Source organism: Bombina bombina, chromosome 3 (assembly GCF_027579735.1).
Source record: "Bombina bombina isolate aBomBom1 chromosome 3, aBomBom1.pri, whole genome shotgun sequence".
In the NCBI taxonomy this organism is placed as follows: Eukaryota; Metazoa; Chordata; class Amphibia; order Anura; family Bombinatoridae; genus Bombina; species Bombina bombina.
In genome coordinates, this window is record NC_069501.1 from 685,992,069 (window position 1) to 686,016,264 (window position 24,196).

At 39.0% G+C, this 24,196-nt stretch overlaps 1 protein-coding gene across 1 annotated transcript in view; it reads left to right on the forward strand.

Moving 5' to 3' along the window:
* LOC128653901 (S-adenosyl-L-methionine-dependent tRNA 4-demethylwyosine synthase TYW1) overlaps positions 1-18,437 on the forward strand; it is an 824,555-nt gene extending 806,118 nt beyond the window's left edge. The window contains exon 16 of the mRNA XM_053707460.1: positions 17,921-18,437. Coding sequence (XP_053563435.1) covers positions 17,921-18,142 — 222 coding nt within the window. The 3' untranslated portion in view covers positions 18,143-18,437. The remainder of the gene's footprint in view (positions 1-17,920) is intronic.
* The last annotated feature ends 5,759 nt before the right edge of the window (positions 18,438-24,196 follow it).

Sequence of the window (24,196 nt, forward strand, 5' to 3'; positions counted from 1 at the left end):
CAAAGAGCACCACAGCAAACCTGTTAAGTATGGCTTCCCTACCCACAACCCCCAGTCATTCTCTTTGCCTCTAGTGCAAGGAGGAGGTGAAGTAATTACTAATATACATGTTGCTGCCCTGGTATAGAAAGCCTGAGTAAGTTTACTCTGTCTTTCTTTTTACACAGGAGCGGCATTCTCTCATACTTTGTGAGTCGTCTGACTGCTGGACGACTAGAATGCAGGTAAGTGCCTTTTGTTCTTCTGGGGACTAGAAGGCTGGCACTGATGCAGTCAAGGATTCTGTTATTAAAACAAAAAATCCTGTAATTTATTTGGGACACAAACCCCTTAGTAAGGGTATTTCTGGCAGCGTGCAGGCACTATATGTTTTGTGATAGTGGGGACTTAAGGGTTATTCTCCTGCAAGACATGGAGTCAACCCCCTTTTGAGAATATTTAAGCATAAAATTGCTCCCAATATGTTTTCTATAAATTCTCTACGTTGGACATTAACTATTAGCTTGGCAAATTGAAACTAATGAAACAAATGAAGGAAATGGGACACAGATCTAACATCAAAATTAAGTGTCAATCAATAAGAGTATAAAAGGGAGGATCTTAACACTGTCAGGTATCTTGAGAAAGGCAACCCGCCGAAACACGTAGATCACCTGACTGGACCCACCTGGATTGAATGTGTGCACACCCTATCAGCCATCTGTAAAGGAACAGACCGGTGAAAAGGCTATAAGGCCTAAAAGCTGCAACGTGTTTGATTGCAAGACACAATTTCTGCAATTCTTGCAATCGAAAAGGGACAACCAAGAAAGCTGGTACCTATGTGAGAAGTGGAACGGAACCCTAGGAATCACAACGCCAGAGGGGTTAGCCGTTGGTGAGCTCATCACAAACAGGACAGTCTCCTACTCCTACCTCCCATTGGCAAATATTACAGGTACAATCCATAACCTGAAGGTGAGCAATATTTGCTAGAACTAAAGATTCTACACTGACACTTATATAAAAATACATCAAACAAACTTGTATCCAACAAGGCATCCTGTGGTATATCCGTAGACAGGATTACAACTACTCTATATATGGAATAGGACATCGTAAGATTTTAATAATCTATAAGAACACCACATATTGAAGTATATACTGATCAGAAACTGTGTTTACATTCTCTCCAAATAACGAATCTGCTGTCAGAAATTTTGCTCACATTTTTTTCCAAGCTACGAATCTGCCGACTGAACAAATACCAATTCAACCCAGATGTCAATATACACTAGTGTATGACTCACAATATATATGTTTTAACTAATTCAAGTTTTATCCATTGTATTTTTTAGTATACAAAGTAAGTTAGCAAATATAATTTTATCATAATACTGCATTTTAAATTCATTTTATTTTTAAAATATCAGAGTGTATGACACCGGTGTGTTATTATGGATGTATGTACTGTTTAATAAATGTGAAATATATACAAATTTAAAATTAGAATAGTATCCTCCTATTTTTAGCCCTTAATAACTATCCAGCCCTATAGCGCCACCCTTTATTTCTGGGAGTGATTATTCCAGTCTGGGATTGAGATCTAGGTTTTCCTCAAGTTCTCTCAGGTTCTAACCTTCGAAATAGTATCCATTTTCCTTGGATTCAAGAAGGATCTGTTCATAGCGAACATAGACCTGAACGATGTGTATTATTTGTTCCCTTAATCGGTATCTTCTCAAGCTGAGTTTCGTCATCCTAGAAGGACTTCTAGGCCTTGGAATATTGCTAGAAGGATTCTGGATCATATATGATCAGGTGTCTTCCTTCCTTTGAGCAATTTCTTTCAAGAGACTTTGTCTAGTCTCCTTTCCTAAGGTAGGGCAATTATTTTGGAGAAGAGTTCCTTTGCTTCATCTGCAAGGGTGATTTATTGGGGACCTTCATAGCTTCTATGTCTAGAAGAAGATCTCTAACTGGGTCTCCCTACTGTCTCTGTCCGGCCATCAGCAATCTCTGGTCGTCCGGTAGATAGCTTATTGTTTTGTATCCATAAGGGAATTGGTCAGATGGTTTCCGTAGATATCCATTCCCTTGGCTATTTTCTCTAAAATGGAGAATGTTCCGATCTGTCTCAGTGGATTGATCTAGATTATTAATCTCGAAAGTGTCTGCATGCCTCTTTTACAGTTGAGGACGAGTTAGTTTACTCTGATGGTTTGGCCTCAGTTGTCATTAAATTGACATTTTCTTTTTTGACTTACATCATCTTCTAGGGTGGAACTCGGAGTTCCTTAGTCTTGTAGGAGGGGATTTGATGATTCAGTGGCAACTCACAAGGGCTGTCTGTTTTCCTCTCTTTAGGGGTGAACGATTGTACTTTTGTTCAGACAGATAATTTACTCCGGGGAGTGGTTCTCCGCCCAGAGGTGTTTTTCAGGTAAATCCTAAAATGGAGGGTTCTGGAATTGGCCTCTGCCGTTTCTGCAGACTGCAAAATTTATGACCGCCTTGATAAATGTTCTGGTGGTCTTTTTCTTAGGAATTAGTCTTGCATAACGATTTCCTTTGTTTTTCTCTCCTGTCACAAGTTATTTTCGGATTTATCAGGAGAGAGAGTTGGTTATTATACTAGCACCTGTGTGGCCTCGCATGATCTAGTATGTAGACCTAGAGGAATGGTCTCCTCTCCCTCCTTGGAGACTGTCTCTGAGGAAGGTCCTTTGAATCAGGGTCCCTTCCTTCGTTCTTTTTTCTCTAAAGCGGACTTCTTGGTTATTGAGCACTTAGTTGGTCTAACCATGGTTCTTCTTACTCGGTCTTTCAGACCATGTCTCTGGCTTGCATGCCAGTTACTAGTTAGTTTTTCCATAAGATTTAGCGTAAATATCTTTTGTGTGAATCCAAGGGTTTCTCTTGGAGTAGGGTCAGGATTCCTGGGAATTGTCTTTCTCCAGGAAGGCTTGCAGAAGGTTTTTTTTTTTTTGGTCATTACCCTCAGGGGTCAGATTTCTGCCTTTTCCATTCTGCTGTACAGGCGTCTCGTAGATGAGCTGGATGTCCAGTCCTTTTGTCAGGCCTGGGTCAGCATCAGGTCTGTGTTTGGGTCGGTTGCTCCACCTTGTAATCTTAAAGGGATATTAAACCCAAAAAATTACTTTCATGATGCAGATAGAGGATTCAATTTTTTTAAAAAGTTTCCAATTTACTTCTATTGTCAATTTTTTTTCATTCTCATGTTATTCTTTGTTGAAGAGATACCTAGGTAGGTAGCGTGCACATGCCTAAAGCACTACACAACAGGAAATAGTGCTGCCATCTAGTGCCCCTGCTAATGTATAACATTGTTGCAAAATTGCTGCTATATAGTGCTGCAGACACGTGCACAATCTTGGGGGCCTATTTATCAAAGGTTTTGCGGACCTGATCAGACAGTGCGGATCAGGTCCGCAAGACCTCGCTGAATGCGGAGAGCAAATACACTCTCCGTATTTAGCATTGCAACGCCGCCCCCTGCAGACTCGCCAGAAACACTGGCCCACAAGCTCCGTTCGGAGCTTGATAATTTGCCCCCTTGAGCTTAAATTTCAGTTTTTCCACAAAGGATAACAAGAAAACTAAAAACATTTGATAATACAAGTAAATTAGAATTTATTTTTAAAATGTTATGTTCTATCTAAATCGTGAAAGAAAAAAAACTGGGTTTTATGTCCCTTTAACCTTGTTCTTATCGCCTGCATTTGGCTCTGTTTGAGCCTATGCATTCCTTGGATGTTAAGTTTATATGTTTTCTTGCAAGGTTTTGTTTCTGCTAGAAGAGTCTCTGAGCTCTCGGCGTTGCAGTGTGATCCCCTTATCTTATCTTTTAATCGGATAAGGTGGTTCTGCGTACTAAGTTAAGTTTACTTCTTAAAGTGGTTTCTAACAGGTATATTCCTTCTTTTCATAAGGAGTGTTTGTTCCATACCCTAGATGTGGTGCATGCGCCAGAATTTCTTCTTGCAGATGACTAAGGATTTTCACTAGTCTTCTGTTTTGTTTGTTTCTTTGGAAAACACAAGGGTCAGAGAGCTACGGCTCATTCGCTCTGGCTGAAGAGTATTTTTCGTTTGACCTATGAAATTGCTGGAAATCGGCCTCCTGAGAGACTCACTGCTCATTCCATGAGGGCTGGTTCTTCTTCCTGGACTTTTCAAGCATGAGGTTTCTCTTGAACAAGTTTGCAAGGCTGCAGATTGGTCCTCTATGCATACTTTGTCTAAATTTTATAAATTTGATTTGTTGTTTCTACTGAGGCTTCCTTTGGGAGAAATTTTTTTGTTGTTTTTTTTTAGGCAGGGGTGCCTTCTGTGTAGGATACCTGTCTTGTCCCTCCATTATCATCTGTGTCCTCTAGCTTGGGTATTGATTCCCAACAGTAATTGATGATGATCCGTGGACTCACCATGTCAAGAAAGAAAGAAATTTATCAGGTAAGCATATTTTTTTTTTTTTTAATAATGAGACACAATGTTAAAGTATATGTGTGAAGTTATTTTCTTTCATATGGTGGTGAGAGCCCATGAGCCATTACTCCTGGGCTTCAACTACTGGCCTCTAAGAGGAGACAAAATATTCCCAAAGTTCTAAGAGCACTTAATCCATCCCACCTCTCTGGTATTCTAGTCTTTGCCTCCACAGGAGGAAGGTAAAGAATTGAGGTGCTCCAGATTCTTCGTTGGGCTGTCCTCAGACCGATCTGAGACCCAATTTACCCTCAGAGCTGCGACTGAGAAACACAGGAGAGATTGTGTCTCTGGCAAATACTCCAATTACTCCCAGTGAGAAGTTAGTCACAAGCCTGCCACCGGTGTCATGGGGTTTAGCTTCTTAGTCTCCTCCTGTTGGGTCATTGGTATATTCCACACATAATTCCTCTGCTGCGACATACACAGCACTGGATGGGCTCTCTACCGGATGCAATCTTTACAACCTCTTGGTTTGCCTATTTTTTTTATTGCATAATAGACAATTATACAATTGGGAGATATTGTTACTAGTGGAATTACTTGGTGGATTTTTATTTTTAACTTTTTTGCACGCTCCAGGTAGCGCATGTCGGGTTAATGGGCATTTGTTGTAGTGAGCATTGACTAGTTGGAGCAGAGCTTCTTAATTTGGGCCCTATTAATTATTATGCATGTTAATATTTGCGTGCTCCATGTTACTGTTTACTGTTGGATTTTAACTGTGTTAGTTATTTTTTGTTTGTCGCATCATTTCTGCCATTTTTTTAAATTTGCTCTCTGAGGCAATAGTTGTATTTACACCTGTTAGCTCTGCCACCAGTAATACATGCTATCATACACATGCAAGTGGTCAGATTTCTTATCATTTTGAATTTCACAAAAGTAGTTTTCTTCCACTTTTCTCCTATGTGCTCGGACTTTAATTTTTAAGTCCCTGTTACATATTGCAACCTTATATTTTGTGTTGTGTTTATACTGTATAGTTTGCACAATAAAGTTGTAAAGTTGCTTTAGTGGTCTTATATTTATGGGTTTGTCTGTTTCATGGAGCATGATTATTGCAAACAATGAGTAGCAGTCACAATACTCTCTGTATTACATATGAAGTACAGCATTAATCATGAAGCCGTACTAAACAGTCACAGATATATGAAGATCTTTGTGTATGCGTTAGAGGTAAGTGTTTAGCGTGTGTATTCACTCAGAAGATATATATATTACCAACCAGACACCTCTTATCTTTGTTACAATGTAGTCCTGTAGTTCTTCTTACCATGTAGAAGCCTTTAATCCTCTGTTGAACAACCAATCTGAGCTCCACTGTATGTGTGGATGGCACCAATTGTGTTTTAAACATGCAAGGTGTCAGAAGCTTAACTCAGAGTAGTAATGTGATCGTATAAAGGCCTGGAAGGCAAGAGAGTAGATAAAACAGTAATAGGATCCACGGAACTCCCCAGGCTCATAAACAATCCAACATATGAATAACAAGAGGAAACCAAGTCCTTTATTGAAAATACAATATCATACAGGGTAAAAGCAGTCAGCCAATTAAATCAATCCTATTTGTTTCATGCTGGTATAGGATTGTTACAGCTTTCCTGAATGGGTCACATTATGCATTCTAACAGTCTCTAATGCTGCTCTTGCCTCTAAAGGAATCTGTCCTCCTGCTGTTTCCTCAATGCAAGTGTGTGCTTCAGATTTGCGCCAGGATTTAAAGGTTTGTGTGCTCTGCAGTTATATACCTCCTCCAAATATCTGCAAAAGTTATATGCCTGAAAGTCATCCTAAAGTTAAATTGTCAAGTTTATCTGCATCATTGTAGATCAGTACTTCTTAGGATGCCCTTATAATTTTCAGACTCAGATAGCATAGGTTGTTTTCAGATGGTGAGTTTGTTTATGATGATCAGTTTTTTTTTGTGTGTGTTTTTTCTTTCCTAAGATATAGTGAGTCCACGGATCATCTTAATTACTGTTGGGATATCACTCCTGTCCAGCAGGAGGCGGCAAAGAGCAACACAGCAAAGCTGTTAAATACCACCCCCTTACCCATAACCTCCAGTCATTCTTTTTGCCTATGCAAGGAGGAGGTAATGTTTTTAGGTGTCTGTAGATTCTTCCATCAAGAGTTTATTATTGTTAAAGCAGAGATGTTTGTTCTGTTTTTTTTACTGGGGTCTAGCTGTGTTCTACATCAGTCTCTTCAGTAGAGCTGTGGTGACTTTTGAGCACTTGAAAACTGGTGGGATTTTTCATTTCACCTTGCCTTTCATGTTTGGTGCTGCCCTACCCTGAATGCCTGATTAACTTTAGTCAGTCCTTTTTTTGTTCCACAGGTCTATCTATGGAGGGAGAAAGCCTTTCCATATCTGTGAGCTGCCCTGCTGCCAGGCAGATGTGACTCAGGTAAGTGCCAGTTTTTATTTCTTTTTTAAAAGAGAGTTTGGCACTTTGATGGGTATAGGGACTGTTTAACCAGTGTGGGTTTATATTTGGGCACTGTATGACACTCAGGAGAGGCTCTGTGTGTTTTTTTTAAAACTTTTATTTTTTTCTCACTGTAATGGAAGCCGGTCTTTTAGCCATGCCCACCAAGGGGCGGGGCTTACTCTGGCGGTTTTCATTGCTTTCAAAGGCTGCTGGGTCCGGATTGTCAATATTTTTCGGCTTCAGTGGTCAGGTAGGCACTTCAGCAGGGTCTGTTGAGGTAAGGAGGCTGCCTGAAGGTATTTTTTAATTTTTAAAGCAATCATATTTTTTTGCAGTAAAAAAGTTGCAGTTTAAAATTTAAAGTGACAGTAACGTTTTTTGTTTTTAATTTTTTTTTTTAAGCCAATTTGATTTGTTTTTGGCAAATATGGAAGAAGCTTTGCAAGATGTTACATGCAGATTGTGTTTTGATTCTAATGTGGAACCTCCAATGCCTTTTTGTGCCTCATGTATTGAGATGACCTTACAGTGTAGGGAAAAGATTTTTCCTGAGCCATCATTAGCTGGGGTGGATTCTGTTCAGGGGTCTCCTGTTCAGAATATGCCGCAGCTTTCTCCTTGTGTCCCTTCATTCAGTGTCATCTCATGCAGTGCCCAGTGTTTATGCGTTTATTCTCCAGATGGTGCTTCCTTGCAGGACATTTCTACCCAGATATCCCCTGCGGTAACTAATGCCCTGGCAGGTTTTCCTGCGTTTCAGGGAAAGCGTAAAAGGAGATATAAGGATTCATTTGTCAAGGTATCTGAATCAAGTATGGCTATGCTGAATGTTTCTTTCCATAGGTCTGAGGGGGAGGATTCTTCCATTCAGATTCAGAGAGTATGGTTGTTTCTTCTGATTCTGAAGCAGTGATTTTTAGATTTAAGCTTGAACACCTCTGTGCGCTTCTTACAGAGGTTTTGGCTACTTTGGAGGATTCTGATACTATGTTAGTAGTTATTCCAAAGAAATCTAATAAACTTAACAAGTATTTTGATGTGCCCTCAGAGGTGGAGGTTTTTCCTGTTCCTGACCGTGCTTCTGAGATTATTGCACAGGAGTGGGAGAAGCCAGGTGTTCCTTTTGCCCCTTCTATTTTTAAGAAAATGTTTCCAATTTCTGATTCTGTTAGGGAGTCTTGGAAGACAGTCCCCAAGGTGGAGGGAGCGATTTCCACCTTTGCTAAGAGGACCACTATTCCCATTGAGGATAGCTGTTCCTTTAAATATACTATGGATAAGAAGTTGGAAGCATTGCTTAAAATAATTTATGTTCACCAGGGTCTGGAATGGCAGCCTGCAGTGTGTGTTACTACTGTTACCAGTGCTGCAGCATATTGGTTTGATGCTTTGTCTGATTCTATTCAGACATATACGCCTATGGAGGAGATCCAAGATAGGATTAAGGCTCTTAGGTTAGCTAATTTATTTATCACGGATGCCTCTTTACAGGTCATCAGGTTGGGAGCAAAAATTTCTGGTTTTGCTGTTTTGGCTCGCAGGGCCTTATGGTTGAAGTCCTGGTCTGTGGATGTGTCGTCAAAATCTAAGCTTTTGTCTATTCCTTACAAGGGTAAAACTTTGTTTGAGCCATGATTAGCCGAAATTATTTCTGATATTACGGGAGGTAAGGGTCATTCTCTCCCTCAAGATAAGAGAAATAAGACCAAGGGTCGCCAGAGTAAATTTATTTATTTCTTCTACTAGATACGACGAGTCCACGGATTCATCCTTACTTGTGGGATATTATCCTCCTGCTAACAGGAAGTGGCAAAGAGCACCACAGCAGAGCTGTATATATAGCTCCTCCCTTCTCTCCACCTCCAGTCATTCTCTTTGCCTATACTAGTAATAGGTAGAGGTAAACTGAAAGAGGTGTTAAAATGATAATTTTTATTTTCTTCAAGCAAGACTTTTTTATTTTAAATGGTACCGGTGAGTGCTATTTTTCCTCAGGCAACAGATGGAAGAAGATTTCTGCCTGGAGGTTGATGATCTTAGCAGTTGTCACTAAGATCCAGAGGAGTTGCCACAGAATGGCTGAGGAGAACTTGAGAAGCTTCAGTGTGGGGAACGGTTTTCATGCTACAAGCATTGAGGTATGTTCAGTCATTTTTTTCTGGAGAGACTGTGGTATTTCTGAACTGGCTGACATAGTTCCCATGAGGGAAGGGGTAAGCAGTAATCCTACATGTATGAAGGGGTATTACTGGGACCTGTACATTATGGGCTAACAATGCTGCAAAGAATGGCAGCATAATTGACACTGGTAACATAACGTTTTGATGAGCAAACGGTTTTATGTTTAAGGGCAATATAACGTTTTTCTGAGGAAATGTTTTTATGTTTGATGGCAGTGGAGGGTTTCACATGGCTTTTAGGTGTTATTGGGGAATACTGAAAACCCCACATGGCTAGTTCCTATACCGCTTTACAGCGGTTTTTACTAGGCAGAGAGACATCGTATAGGATGGGCGGGGCCTAATTTTGCGCCTCAGTTGCGCAGTTGAATTTCAGATGAAGGCAGCAAGCTCCAGCTCCGTTGGGCCTAAGCTGAAGACATAGCCTAACAAAGTGATAGTGAGATTTCTCAGACCCCTGAGGGCAGGTAGGTGCCACAGCAGAGCTGTGGCGAGGTGCAGGGGGTTGCTTTTCTATTTTTGATGACGTTTTTGGATAACGTTTTTTCTCATTGTCCCTTCCTTGTGGTGCAATCTTAAGGTACATGATAAAACACATATATGCTAAAATTGTGAGAGTTATAACATTTTAAAGCAGTTTTGGAAAAATTGTACGCTTTTTTATTCTTAAAGGCGCAGTACCATTTTTCAGATTGTTGTATTTTTCATTAAATAAAATGTTTTCAAGACTTTTTGTGGTTATTACTAGCCTGTTCAACATGTCTGACATTGAGGAAAGTCAATGCTCTATGTGTTTAGAAGCCATTGTGGAACCCCCACTTACATTGTATCCCTCATGTACTGCTGATGTGTCATCAAAATCTAAACTTTTAGCTATTCCTTTTAAAGGTAACACCCTATTCGGGCCTGAACTAAAGGAAATCATTTCCAACATTACTGGAGGTAAAGGTCATGCCCTTCCTCAGGACAAGTCAGTTAAAATGAGAGCCAAACAAAATAATTTTCGTTCCTTTCGAAACTTTAAAGGTGGACCCTCTACTTCCTCTTCCGCCACAAAGCAGGAGGGGAATTTTGCACAATCCAAGTCAGTCTGGAGACCTAACCAGACCTGGAATAAAGGTAAACAGGCTAAGAAGCCCGCTGCTGCTACCAAGACAGCATGAAGGGGCAGCCCCTGATCCGGGACCGGATCTAGTAGGGGGCAGACTTTCTCTCTTCGCTCAGGCTTGGGCAAGGTACATTCAGGATCCCTGGGCATTAGAAATTGTGACTCAGGGGTATCGACTAGAATTCAAGGATTTTCTCCCAAGAGGGAGATTTCATCTTTCACGTTTGTCTATAGACCAGACAAAAAGAGAGGCATTCTTACGCTGTGTAGAAGACCTCTATACCATGGGTGTAATCTGTCCAGTTCCAAAACTAGAACAGGGGCAGGGGTTTTACTCAAATCTGTTTGTGGTTCCCAAAAAAGAGGGAACCTTCAGACCGATTTTAGATCTCAAATGTCTAAACAAATTTCTCAGAGTACCATCGTTCAATATGGAGACCATACGAACAATTTTACCAATGATCCAGGAGGGTCAATATATGACCATCGTGGACTTGAAGGATGCGTATCTTCACATTCCTATTCACAAAGATCACCAGTTTCTCAGGTTCGCCTTCCTGGACAAACACTACCAGTTTGTGGCCCTCCCTTTCGGGTTGGCCACAGCTCCCAGAATCTTCACAAAGGTGCTAGGGTCCCTTCTCGCTGTTCTAAGGCCGCCAGGCATAGCAGTGGTGCCCTATCTGGACGATATTTTGATTCAAGCATCAACTTACCATCTAGCCAAATCTCACACGGACATCGTGTTGGCTTTTCTAAGAACTCACGGTTTTAAGGTGAATATAGAAAAGAGTTCACTGGTTCCACTGACGACGGACGCCAGCCTCTTGGGCTGGGGTGCAGTCTGGAATTCCCTGAAGGCTCAGGGTGTTTGGACTCAGGAGGAGTCTCTTCTACCAATCAATATTCAATGCGCTTCAGGCATGGCCTCAGTTGGCATTGGCCAAGTTCATAAGATTCCAGTCAGACAATATCACGACTGTAGCATACCTCAATCATCAAGGGGGAACAGAGAGTTCTCTAGCGATGATAGAGGTTTCCAAGATAATTCGATGGACAGAGACTCACTTTTGCCATCTATCAGCAATCTATATCCCAGGAGTAGAGAACTGGGAAGTCGTCAGACTTTTCATCCGGGGGAGGGGGAGCTCCATCCGGAGGTGTTTGCGGCATTGATCCGTCAATGGGGCACACCGGAATTGGATCTGATGGCATCTCGTCAGAATGCCAAACTTCTGTGTTACGGGTCCAGATCAAGGGATCCCCAAGCCGTACTGATAGATGCTCTAGCAGTACCTTGGAAGTTCAACCTGGCTTATGTGTTTCCTCCATTTCCTCTCCTATTTCATCTGATTGCAAGAATCAAACAGGAGAGGGCTTCAGTAATCCTGATAGCGCCTGCGTGGCCACGCAGGACTTGGTATGCAGATCTAGTGGACATGTCATCTCTGCCACTGAGAAAGGACCTTCTCATCCAAGGTCCGTTCCAACATCCAAATCTAAATTCTCTGCAGCTGACTGCCTGGAGATTGAACGCTTGATTTTATCTAAGCGGGGATTCTCTGAGTCGGTCATTGATACCTTGATTCAGGCTTGAAAGCCTGTCACTAGGAAAATTTACCATAAGATATGGCGTAAATATCTTTATTGGTGCGAATCCAAGGGCTACTCATGGAGTAGGGTTAGGATTCCTAGGATTTTGTCCTTTCTCCAAGAAGGATTGGAGAAGGGATTATCAGCTAGTTCCTTAAAGGGACAAATTACTGCTTTGTCAATTTTACTACACAAGCGTCTGGCGGATGTCCCAGACGTTTTTTTGTCAGGCTTTAGTCAGAATCAAGCCTGTGTTTAAACCGTTGCTCCACCATGGAGTTTGAATTTAGTTCTCAGTGTTCTTCAAGGGGTTCCGTCTGAACCTATGCATTCCATGGATGTTAAGCTTTTATCCTGGAAAGTTTTGTTCTTAGTTGCTATCTCTTCTGCTCGAAGGGTGTCTGAGCTTTCTGCATTACAATGTGATTCACCTTATCTTATATTCCATTCTGATAAGGTGGTTTTGCGTACTAAACCTGGATTCCTTCCTAAGGTTGTTTCAAATAAGAATATTAATCAGGAAATTGTTGTTCCTTCCTTGTGTCCTAATCCTTCATCTAAGAAGGAATGTCTGTTACATAATTTGGACGTGGTTCGGGCCTTGAAGTTTTACTTACAAGCGACCAAGGATTTCCGTCAAACATCTTCCCTATTCGTTGTTTATTCTGGAAAGCGTAGGGGTCAAAAAGCTACGGCTACCTCTTTCTTTTTGGCTGAAAAGCATCATCCGTTTGGCATACGAGACTGCTGGACAGCAGCCTCCTGAAAAAAATACGGCTCATTCTACTAGAGCGGTGGCTTCCACATGGGCTTTTAAAAACGATGCTTCTGTTGAACAGATTTGTAAGGCTGCGACTTGGTCTAACCTTCATACCTTTTCCAAATTTTCCAAATTTGATACTTTTGCTTCTTCTGGGGCTATTTCATCAAGCAGTGGTGCCTTCCGTTTAGGTATCTGTCTTGTCCCTCCCGTTCATCCGTGTCCTGTTGCTTTGGTATTGTATCCCACAAGTAAGGATTAATCCGTGGACTCATTGTATCTAGTAGAAGAAAAGGAAATTTATGCTTACCTGATAAATTAATTTCTTCTACAATACGACAAGTCCACGGCCCTCCCTGTCATCTTTAGACAGATTATATTTTTGTTTTTAAAACTTCAGTCACCTCTGCACCTTTTAGCTTTTCTTTTCTCTTCCTATACCTTTGGTCGAATGGCTGGGGGTGGAGAGAAGGGAGGAGCTATATATACAGCTCTGCTGTGGTGCTCTTTGCCACTTCCTGTTAGGATAATATCCCACAAGTAAGGATGAATCCGTGGACTCGTCGTATCGTAGAAGAAATCAATTTATCAGGGAAGCATAAATTTCCTTTTTCAAGACTTTTCAGGTCAACCTTCCCCTTCCTCTGCTAAGCAGGAACAGTCCAAGTCCTCCTGGAAGTCCAATCAGGCCTGGAACAAGGGGAAGCAGTCTAAGAAGCCTGTCTCTGACTCAGTCAGCATGAGGAGTCTGCCCCCGGTCCGGGAGCCGATCCTGTGGGGGGCAGATTTACCCCATTCACTCAGGCTTGGGTTCGGAATGTTTCCGATCCCTGGGCAGTGGATGTAGTGTCCCACGGGTACAAATTGGAATTCAATAGTTTTCCTCCATGGGGCAGGTTCCATCTTTCAAGGTTATCTGTAAACCAGATAAAAAGAGAGGCTTTTTTAAAATGTGTTCAGGATCTGTCCAACCTGGGAGTAATAGTTCCTGTTCCAATACTTCTTATCTAATGTTTTTTCGTAAATTAATTCCATGCTCTCCCTGAGGTTTCTCTAAAATTATGTTGGAGATTTTTTCTATCTAGAAGATATTATCACGTATTCAGTTTTGTAGTTCTCTGTGATTTTAGGTCTGTAGAAGTAATACGCCTCTTCTTCACAAATGTTATAAAGGAAAGTTGAGAAATAGCACATAAACTAATAAATTAACTAACTAATATTTTTTTTTATTTCATGATTCAGATAGAGCATAACATTTTGAGATTGACCTCTTTTAGCAAATTTCCTTCATTCTCTGGGTATCCTTTGTTCAAGGAGAGCAATGCTCTACTTGCAGATAGCTGAACACATTCAATGAGCCAATGACATGCAGCTAGCTTACAGTAGTGTATTGCTACTGAGTCTACCTATGTAAGCAAATTTAGACGAGAGAAGTAAATCGGAAAGTTGTTCTATCTGAATCATGAAAATTACATTTTTACTCTAGTGTTCCCCATTGCTACTCTGCAAATCTTTGTATACTAAATCAACATTTACTAAGTTTCAAGAAGCTCAATGAATAGAAGATTGTTTGGAGTGGAATAGATCTGCACAAATACCTTAGTGTGATCAGGGAAATATTTTATTGTTTTAGTTAAAACTAGTTATATTGTTATTGTTTAGGTAATAGTTATTTATTTTTTAACTAAAACTAGTTGAATTATTATTTTTAAGGTAATTGTATTTCTCCTTTCAATGAAGTACAGCTGCAAAGTTTATCAAATATGAACCTATTAAACTGAAGATAAATCACCTCAATCAATCAGGAGATTATAGCCCATCTCCTTGTCTTAATCCAAAGAATTTATTTGATGGTCTCTTACTTAATTTAGATATTTTATTTTAAGAGAATAAAAATTCAACTTTTAAATTACAAAGGTTTTTATGTAATTCTTTAACTTTTCTTGGACCAATGAACAAACAAATTAGACACTTTCTATAAATTCTGTCACTTTGATGTGTTTGGTAGGAAAGTCCTTCAGGCAGAAGTGTCTGGTATTTAGATGCCTGTCTTTTAAAAAAAAATAAAGAAAAATTGCCCTACCCAATTACTTGTGGACTCCACAACTTGGTTATTAGTTACCAGGAGTAATGGCTTGTGGACTCTCACCACCTTATGAAAGAAAAACTGTATTATTACTTAATAAATAAATGGTGGTGAGAGTCCATGAGACACACCCATTTTAATTTTTCCTGTCAACAGTTATAGGTTTTCCCTGCTTTGTCCTTTCCTTCCTTTCTATTTCTCTTTTCTTGGCTAAATATCAGACTAGAATACCAGAGAGGTGGGAGGGATTAAAGGGACATGAAAGCCAATTTTTTTCTTTCGTGATTTAGAAAGAGCATGTCATTTTAAACAACTTTCTAATTTACTTCTATTATCTAATTTGCTTCATTCTCTTGATATCACTTGCTGAAAAGCATATCTAGATATGCTCAGTAGCTGCTGATTGGTTGCTGCACCTAGATGCCTTGTGTGATTGGCTCACACATGTGCATTGCTATTTCTTCAACAAAGGATATCTAAAGAATTGAGCAAATTAGATAATAGAAGTAAATTGGAAAGTTGTTTAAAATGGCATGTCCTATCTGAATCATGAAAGTTTAATTTTGACTAGACTGTCCCTTTAAGTGCTCTTAGATCTTTGGGAATCTTTGCCTCCACCTATTGGCCAGAAGTTGAATTTCAGGAGCAATGGCTCTTGGTTTTCACCGCCATGAAAGAAATGTAATTTATCAAGTAAGCATAATTTGTTATCAGGTATGTGCATTCGGATCATTTGTTGTGACCCAAATGCAGAAGAAGGTAGCAGCGTATGGCATTTAACTCTTTTCAGAGCCTAATTTATTATTGTGAAAGTACAACACACGAAGATCTAGAGTTACACATTACAAATAATCCGAATGCACTTAACTAGTTATTACATTTCCAAATATTTGCTGCATTTGCAAAACTGGTTTTTGAAGTAAATTCCCTCAAACAGAAATATATCTAACCAATTTCTCACATTCTAGAATATGCACAATTGCATCTTATAACTAGGGATTAGATTGTCAGGTTATCTCTGTGTTTACATTTTCAACATGAGGACAATAAGAAATTATGTTGCAAGGCTGTCTAACATATATCCTCACTGGCTCCAGACAGATTAGATTAATACCCGAGTTAGAAAATCTAGGTACTTGAGAAATTGACTCATGTATGCTCACTCAGGGATATCTGTAAAATCTGGTCTATTACCAGCCCTCAAGGATTTAAGTTTTCCTTTAAAGTGTAGGCATCCAGCTAGGGAGAGAGGAGTCTGGCAATTTAAAAAATTCTTTGGATCCTGCTTTATTTATCCAACACTAAAAATAGTTTAAAATCCACAAGCAAAGATGCATTTTGTTTAATTGATTTCTGTTTTGTCTGCTGATCTTGTTCATTGAGGCCCTTCTAGATCTTTTGAAAATCTACCACACACAGATTTTTTAGAAGGCCTGGTTTCCAATGATTCTTTCATTTCCAGAAACTTTGCACTGCTTCATTCTTGCTCATTCATTTTGTCAATATACGAAAGCTGTTTTTAATCCCATTCTTCTTGATTGCTTTTTTTTTTTTATTCCTAATATTTGCTTTGGAACAATTTCTCTTCGTGGATTTTTTCTTTGGCCGAACAGTACATCTGTTCAACAAAGATTCAACAAATTTGTAGCCACTGTGATGCTGCCAGAAAAGTTATTGTCAGCCCAAGAGTTGGTCTTAGAGGCTGAGATAATGTTTGAGTAACAACCAATTTATCACTCTAATTATAGCCTTGTTCTTGACCCACTAGGCAGTGACAAAGAAATGAAAGAGAGATTTGAGTAGATGCAGACTATAGAGTTGATGCTTTACAATGACATTGAGTTCTGGTAATGTACAGCATGGCTTTGCTATAATGCAGGATTAATGCTGTTCTATGGCTTTACAATGAAGCCGTAGGTGATGTACTGTGACATTACAGTGAAGCAGGGTTGGTGCTGCACTATGGTGTACAATAAAGCAAGGTAGTATTTGCACTGCAGCAGGGAAATCTTTTAGAGCTTTAGCAAGTTCCTTATCAGGGAAACAGGTGCTGTAATGAGTACCTTTGTTGGAAAGCGGCTTCTGTTTTTATGGTTTATAAACTTAGGAAATGGATTCTGACAAGTGATTGTAACATTAGAACAATAACTTTGTGGGCTAGTTGCAATGAACCCTTAAAATATGAAAAAAATATTTTGTGAGCTTTGTTGCATACCTCCCTACTTTTATTTGGTTAAATCTACTTTTGAAAGGACTTGCAGGCAGTTTTTGTTTTTTCTTTCATAATGCAGATAGAACACACAATAAAAAAAACTTTTAAATTTACTTATCAAATATCTACACGAGGCACCAACTCCTACTGAGCATGTGCAAGAGTTAACAGTCTAAACGTATATGAGTCTGTGATTTGCTGATGGCAGACACATGGTACAAGGTGCCAGCAAAAGGAAGACATTTCATATTTACCAGCTAAAATATCTACTGCTCATTTGAAATTCAGAGTAAATGGTGATGCACATTTACTGCAATTCTGCTGTATGTAATGGTCCTTTAGGTATTCTGGCTTGGATTTTGCCCAATCCAAGAAGGCTCAATGCACACACCAGACTAGTACCAAACATGTTACTACTACAAATGTAAGAAATAAACTGATTTGCTGGTTAATTAAAAATGCATTGCCCATCAGATAGCCAACATACCTTAAGTGAAATGAGAAACATTACTTTGTTTTCATTAGATATTTAATGCCTAGATTTCACTATTTAATCAGAAAGTCATATTTTTGATATTGATAATTCTCTGTATACTATATACATACTTTCTAATTCATTTTCCCTTGCATTATTAACTTCTCATGAATAATGTTTATAAGATTCTTCCTCAAATAATTGTTTTTTTAATTAATGCCATGTATCAGTGAACTTTACAGGAATAATAACCTTTTTTGCATTATAAATGTGTGCCACTAAATACATATTTTTTAAGTATTATCCATTTTATTGGTAGTTTTGTTATTTAAAAATGCAAGAAGAAAGACAAGCTTAAAACACAGATAAAAATAATGCTTTGGAGTGACTCATATTGCAGAGAGGTTTACTTTGTGTCATACAACAAAGTATTGTTTTTTTAATGGATCAAGAGTTTCAACACACGTAAACATACAAAATACTTATATTTTAAACAAATTCCATTTATTTAAAAAAACATAGTAGTATTTTTGTTACCAGAATTTTAGGTTTTGCTCATTAATGTCATTGTTTTTCCCTAGTTCAAAATTGATGGTGAATGGCGGACTTGGATTGATTACGAGAAGTTCCAGGAGCTTATCCGGGCCTATGAAGAAAGTGAAGGGCGCCAACTATTCACTTCTTTGGACTATGTAGCAAAAACTCCAGAATGGGCTCTGTTTGGTTCTACGGAAAGGGGCTTTGATCCTATAGATACACGATTTCAAAGGAAGAACAAAACTAAGGACATATCTGGATGTTAGCTACATTTAATATGGTGCAGAATGCCAGAAACCATCTTGGCTAAAAATGTTGTTACAAATAGATTTCTACAAGCGTGTTTATGTGTGTGTTTGTAAATGTCAATTCTTCCGGGGTGCTATAGAAAGTTCAAATATCCAAGTTATAACACAAGCACTCACTGGACTTGAACACCCGAAACGTCACTGGTTTATATGGAATAAAACACTTTTTATTTCACCTGTATCAAGTCCAGTGAGTGCTTGTGTTATAACTTGGATGGATATATATATATATATATATATATATATATATATATATATATATATATATATATATATATATATATATATATATATATATATATATATACACACACACACACTAATTCAGTTCCTGATGACATTTGATACTTTACATTCTGTGCCCTGGATATTAATAGAGATTATTATTCATAGTAATGGGTGAAGGCTATTTAGGGGGTTGTATTCTGCATATTAGTACTATGGTACTGATATCTTTCTACACATTGTGAGTATATTATGTAAAGCTGCTTTTGCTTTTCATACCTTTTGGGTTTGATGCCTCTGAATTTCTTTTTTTTTTTCCTTAAGATTTTATTCTACACAGACCTCAGCAGGCAAGGTGTAGTTATTGCTGACTAAATCCAACTTCCTGTTTATTTTACTAAGTTTTTTATGTGAAAATTTGTAGTTTATTATTTGGAAAACAATTCAAAACTGTGACTTAGTAACTTTTTTTTTAAACTAACTTCATCATACTTGTAACTGTACACATCATTTACATAATTGGACCAGTCTTTGCAAAAAGCCAAGGAAATATATGGAACCTTGTAAAATTGTGGCTTTGTGCTATACAAATACTTGTGTTGGTTTAAAAAAACATGATAAATCACATTATTTATAGTGTAGTACTGGCATGAAATTTAAAACTGACCTAGAATAAAATAAAAAACTTTTTTCTTTTAAACTAAATTTACTATTTAATGAAAACAGAGTTTTGTACAAAAAGTTTGATACAAACCGTGACAATATATTACTGATGTTTTGTATGTATAACATTTAGCTAGAGAAATGATAAAGATAAATGTCTTATAGAACACATATGCCTTCCACCAAGTTATCAAAGTCAAAGCTGTTGTTTTATTTAAAACCTGTGAAGCTTTATGTATCTCTCCATAGAAGCAAAAATATGTTTAATCACTGGTATTAACAGTTTTATTATTTACAACTGGCAAAAAAAATGTTTTTAAATGTTAAACTGCTAATTCCTCCCACCCCACAAAATAAAACTGTTTCCCATGGATTTTTTTAAAAAAAATATTAATCTAGTTTTTCCAACCCCACAAAATAAAACAGTTGTCAGTGGAAAGTAATATACCTTTAAAATCAATTACTGAAAAGTCAGCAAAATAATATTTTTTCAAATACCTGTTACTTTGTGCTTCAATTATGTACACTAATAAGTCGCTTATAGTGATACATTTTGTGTAATTGTCTAATAAAGTTTTTGTTTTTATTAATCCATTTTCATTTTGCCGTGCTTATGTGAAACAAACCTTATTATTTTGTTAAATGCAAAGTGCACTTTTCTGTTTTGCAGATATGGGTTAAAAAGTTTCCTTTTTTGTGTGCTGTTCCTATAAAAATAATATTTTTGTAATCTATAGATGTTAATTCATTTTAGCTTAATTAAAGGGACACAAACCCCACATTTTCTTTCATACAGGTGGTTAGAGGCCACAATTCCGATTATCCTAGCTTGTGAAGGTATAATCTAGATTTTATTAAAGACACAGACGAGTATTTCTCTTGTAAGATGTATCGAGTCCACGGATTCATCCTTACTTGTGGGATATTCTCCTCCCCTACAGGAAGTGGCAAAGAGAGCACCCACAGCAGAGCTGCCTATATAGCTCCCCCCTTAGCTCCACCCCCCAGTCATTCTCTTTGCCTACTCTAAGTAACTAGGAAGTGCAGAGCGAGTGTGGTGACAAAAATGTTAGTTTTTTATTTCTCAAGCAAAAGTTTGTTATTTTAAATGGTGCCGGTGTGTACTATTTACTCTTTGGCAGAAAAAGAGATGAAAATTTCTGCAAGGAGGATTATGATCTTAGCACTTTGTAACTAAGATCCACTGCTGTTCTCACAAAGGCTGAAGAGTACAGGAAAACTTCAGTTGAGGGAACGGTTTGCATGCTAAGCTGCATATGAGGTATGTTCAGTCTATGTTTTTCTAGACAGACTGTCTTTATTCTAGAAAAGGCTGGCAATATCCCCATGGGGAAAGGGTAAGCTGTTTTCAGACACTTGGAATAGGAATTTCAGCTTACTTGAAAGGCTCTTTTGTTACTGGTGACACTGTTAGGAAAAACGTTTTTTGTTTGTTCAGTAAATGATGCATTTATAACGTTTTTTTGAAGGGACTAAAGGGGTCATTGTGTCTTGTGTTAGGGTTTTTTAACCCACATAGTTAATTAAGAGACACTCAGGTGTTTTTCTAATAGGCCTCAAAACATCGAGTGAGGTGGGAGGGGCCTATTTTTGCGCCTCAGATGCGCAGTTTCTTTTCCTTAAGAGTCATCCAACTGCTCCTACTGTGTTTGAGGGCTGTAAAGGAGTTTTTTTCCCCACAAATCGTTCTGAAGGGCAGGTAGGCACCACAGCAGAGCTGTGGCAAGGTGCTGAAAGTCTTTTTTACCGGTTTTGTTGTTTTTCCAATCCGGTTTTGCCATTTAGGTGTTAATTGTTTATTTGCATAGTTGTGCAAAGTTATTAAGGCTGTAAGATACTACTGTAAAAATTTCGTTAAGTTTACTGCTTTTTTACACTGTTTTGCAGAACTTGTGCAGCTTTTTTTTCTCTTAAAGGCACAGTACCGTTTTATTTCTAAGTGTTTTTTACTTTGATTACAGTGTTTTCCAAGCTTGCTTGTTTCATTACTAGCCTGTTTAACATGTCTGATACCAAGGAAACTCCTTGTTCAATATGTTTGGAAGCCATTGTGGAACCCCCTCTTAGAATGTGTCCCAAATGTACTGATATATCTATAAATTATAAAGAACATATATTAGCACTTAAAAATAGAGCAATAGATGATTCTCAGTCAGAAGTAAATGAGGGTTCGCCATCTAGCTCTCCTCAAGTGTCACAACCAGTAACGCCCGCACAAGTGACGCCAAGTACCTCTAGTGCGTCACATTCATTTACTTTACAAGACATGGCCACAGTTATGAATACAACCCTCACTGAGGTTTTATCCAAACTGCCTGGTTTACAAGGAAAGCGGGACAGCTCTGGGTTAAGGAAAAATGCTGAGCCGTCTCACGCTTTAGTAGCCGTTTCTGATATGCCCTCACAATGCTCTGAAGCGGCGAGGGATTTGTTATCTGAGGGAGAAATTTCTGATTCAGGAAAGACGCTTCCTCAGACAGATTCTGATATGACGGCCTTTAAATTTAAGCTTGAACACCTCCGCTTATTGCTTAGGGAGGTATTAGCAACTCTAGATGATTGTGACCCTTTAGTGGTCCCAGAGAAATTGTGTAAAATGGATAGATACTTGGAGGTTCCTGTTTACACTAATGTTTTTCCAGTCCCTAAGAGGATTGTGAATATTATTGCTAAGGGGTGGGATAGACCAGGTATTCCGTTCACTCCTGTTTTTAAGAAAATGTTTCCCATATCTGACACCATAAGGGACTCATGGCAGACAGTTCCTAAGGTGGAGGGAGCTATTTCTACTCTAAGCATACAACTATACAGGGAGTGCAGAATTATTAGGCAAGTTGTATTTTTGAGGATTAATTTTATTATTGAACAACAACCATGTTCTCAATGAACCCAAAAAACTCATTAATATCAAAGCTGAATAGTTTTGGAAGTAGTTTTTAGTTTGTTTTTAGTTATAGCTATTTTAGGGGGATATCTGTGTGTGCAGGTGACTTTTACTGTGCATAATTATTAGGCAACTTAACAAAAAAACAAATATATACCGATTTCAATTATTTATTTTTACCAGTGAAACCAATATAACATCTCAACATTCAGAAATATACATTTCTGACATTCAAAAACAAAACAAAAACAAACCAGTGACCAATTTAGCCACCTTTCTTTGCAAGGACACTCAAAAGCCTGCCATCCATGGATTCTGTCAGTGTTTTGATCTGTTCACCATCAACATTGCGTGCAGCAGCAACCACAGCCTCCCAGACACTGTTCAGAGAGGTGTACTGTTTTCCCTCCTTGTAAATCTCACATTTGATGATGGACCACAGGTTCTCAATGGGGTTCAGATCAGGTGAACAAGGAGGCCATGTCATTAGATTTTCTTCTTTTATACCCTTTCTTGCCAGCCACGCTGTGGAGTACTTGGACGCGTGTGATGGAGCATTGTCCTGCATGAAAATCATGTTTTTCTTGAAGGATGCAGACTTCTTCCTGTACCACTGCTTGAAGAAGGTGTCTTCCAGAAACTGGCAGTAGGACTGGGAGTTGAGCTTGACTCCATCCTCAACCCGAAAAGGCCCCACAAGCTCATCTTTGATGATACCAGCCCAAACCAGTACTCCACCTCCACCTTGCTGGCGTCTGAGTCGGACTGGAGCTCTCTGCCCTTTACCAATCCAGCCACGGGCCCATTCATCTGGCCCATCAAGACTCACTCTCATTTCATCAGTCCATAAAACCTTAGAAAAATCAGTCTTGAGATATTTCTTGGCCCAGTCTTGACGTTTCAGCTTGTGTGTCTTGTTCAGTGGTGGTCATCTTTCAGCCTTTCTTCCCTTGGCCATGTCTCTGAGTATTGCACACCTTGTGCTTTTGGGCACTCCAGTGATGTTGCAGCTCTGAAATATCTTGGCAGCTGCACGCTTGACTTTTCTCAGTTCATGGGCAGTTATTTTGCGCCTTGGTTTTTCCACACGTTTCTTGCAACCCTGTTGACTATTTTGAATGAAATGCTTGATTGTTCGATGATCACGCTTCAGAAGCTTTGCAATTTTAAGAGTGCTGCATCCCTCTGCAAGATATCTCACTATTTTTGACTTTTCTGAGCCTGTCAAGTCCTTCTTTTGACCCATTTTGCCAAAGGAAAGGAAGTTGCCTAATAATTATGCACACCTGATATAGGGTGTTGATGTCATTAGACCACACCCCTTCTCATTACAGAGATGCACATCACCTAATATGCTTAATTGGTAGTAGGCTTTCGAGCCTATACAGCTTGGAGTAAGACAACATGCATAAAGAGGATGATGTGGTCAAAATACTCATTTGCCTAATAATTCTGCACTCCCTGTACCTATCAAAGACAGTTGTGCTTTCAAAGATCCTATGGATAAAAAATTAGAGGGTCGCTTGAAGAAAAATTTTGTTCATCAAGGTTTTTCTCTCCAACCTATTGCGTGCATTGTTCCTGTAACGACTGCAGCTGCTTTCTGGTTTGAGGCTCTAGAGGAGTCTCTTCAAATGGAGACTCCATTAGAGGAAATTATGGACAGAATTAAGGCCCTTAAGTTGGCTAATTATTTTATTACAGATGCTGCATTCCAACTGGCTAAATTAGCGGCAAAGAATTCAGGTTTTGCCATTTTAGCACGCAGGGCGTTATGGCTTAAGTCCTGGTCTGCTGAAGTGTCATCTAAATCTAAACTTTTGAACATTCCTTTCAAAGGTAAGACCCTATTCGGGCCTGAACTGAAGGAGATTATTTCAGACATCACTGGAGGGAAAGGTCATGCCCTCCCTCAGGATAGATCAAATAAGATGAGGGCCAAACAAAATAATTTTCGTTCCTTTCGGATCTTTAAGAGTGGTCCCGCTTCAGCCTTCTCTGCTACAAAGCAAGAGGGGAATTGTGCCCAATCCAAGTCAGTCTGGAGACCTAACCAGGTTTGGAACAAGGGTAAACAGGCCAAGAAGCCTGCAGCTGCCTCTAAGACAGCATGAAGGGGTAGCCCCCGATCCGGGACCGGATCTAGAAGGGGGCAGACTCTCTCTCTTCGCTCAGGCTTGGGCGAGAGATGTTCAGGATCCCTGGGCTTTAGAAATTGT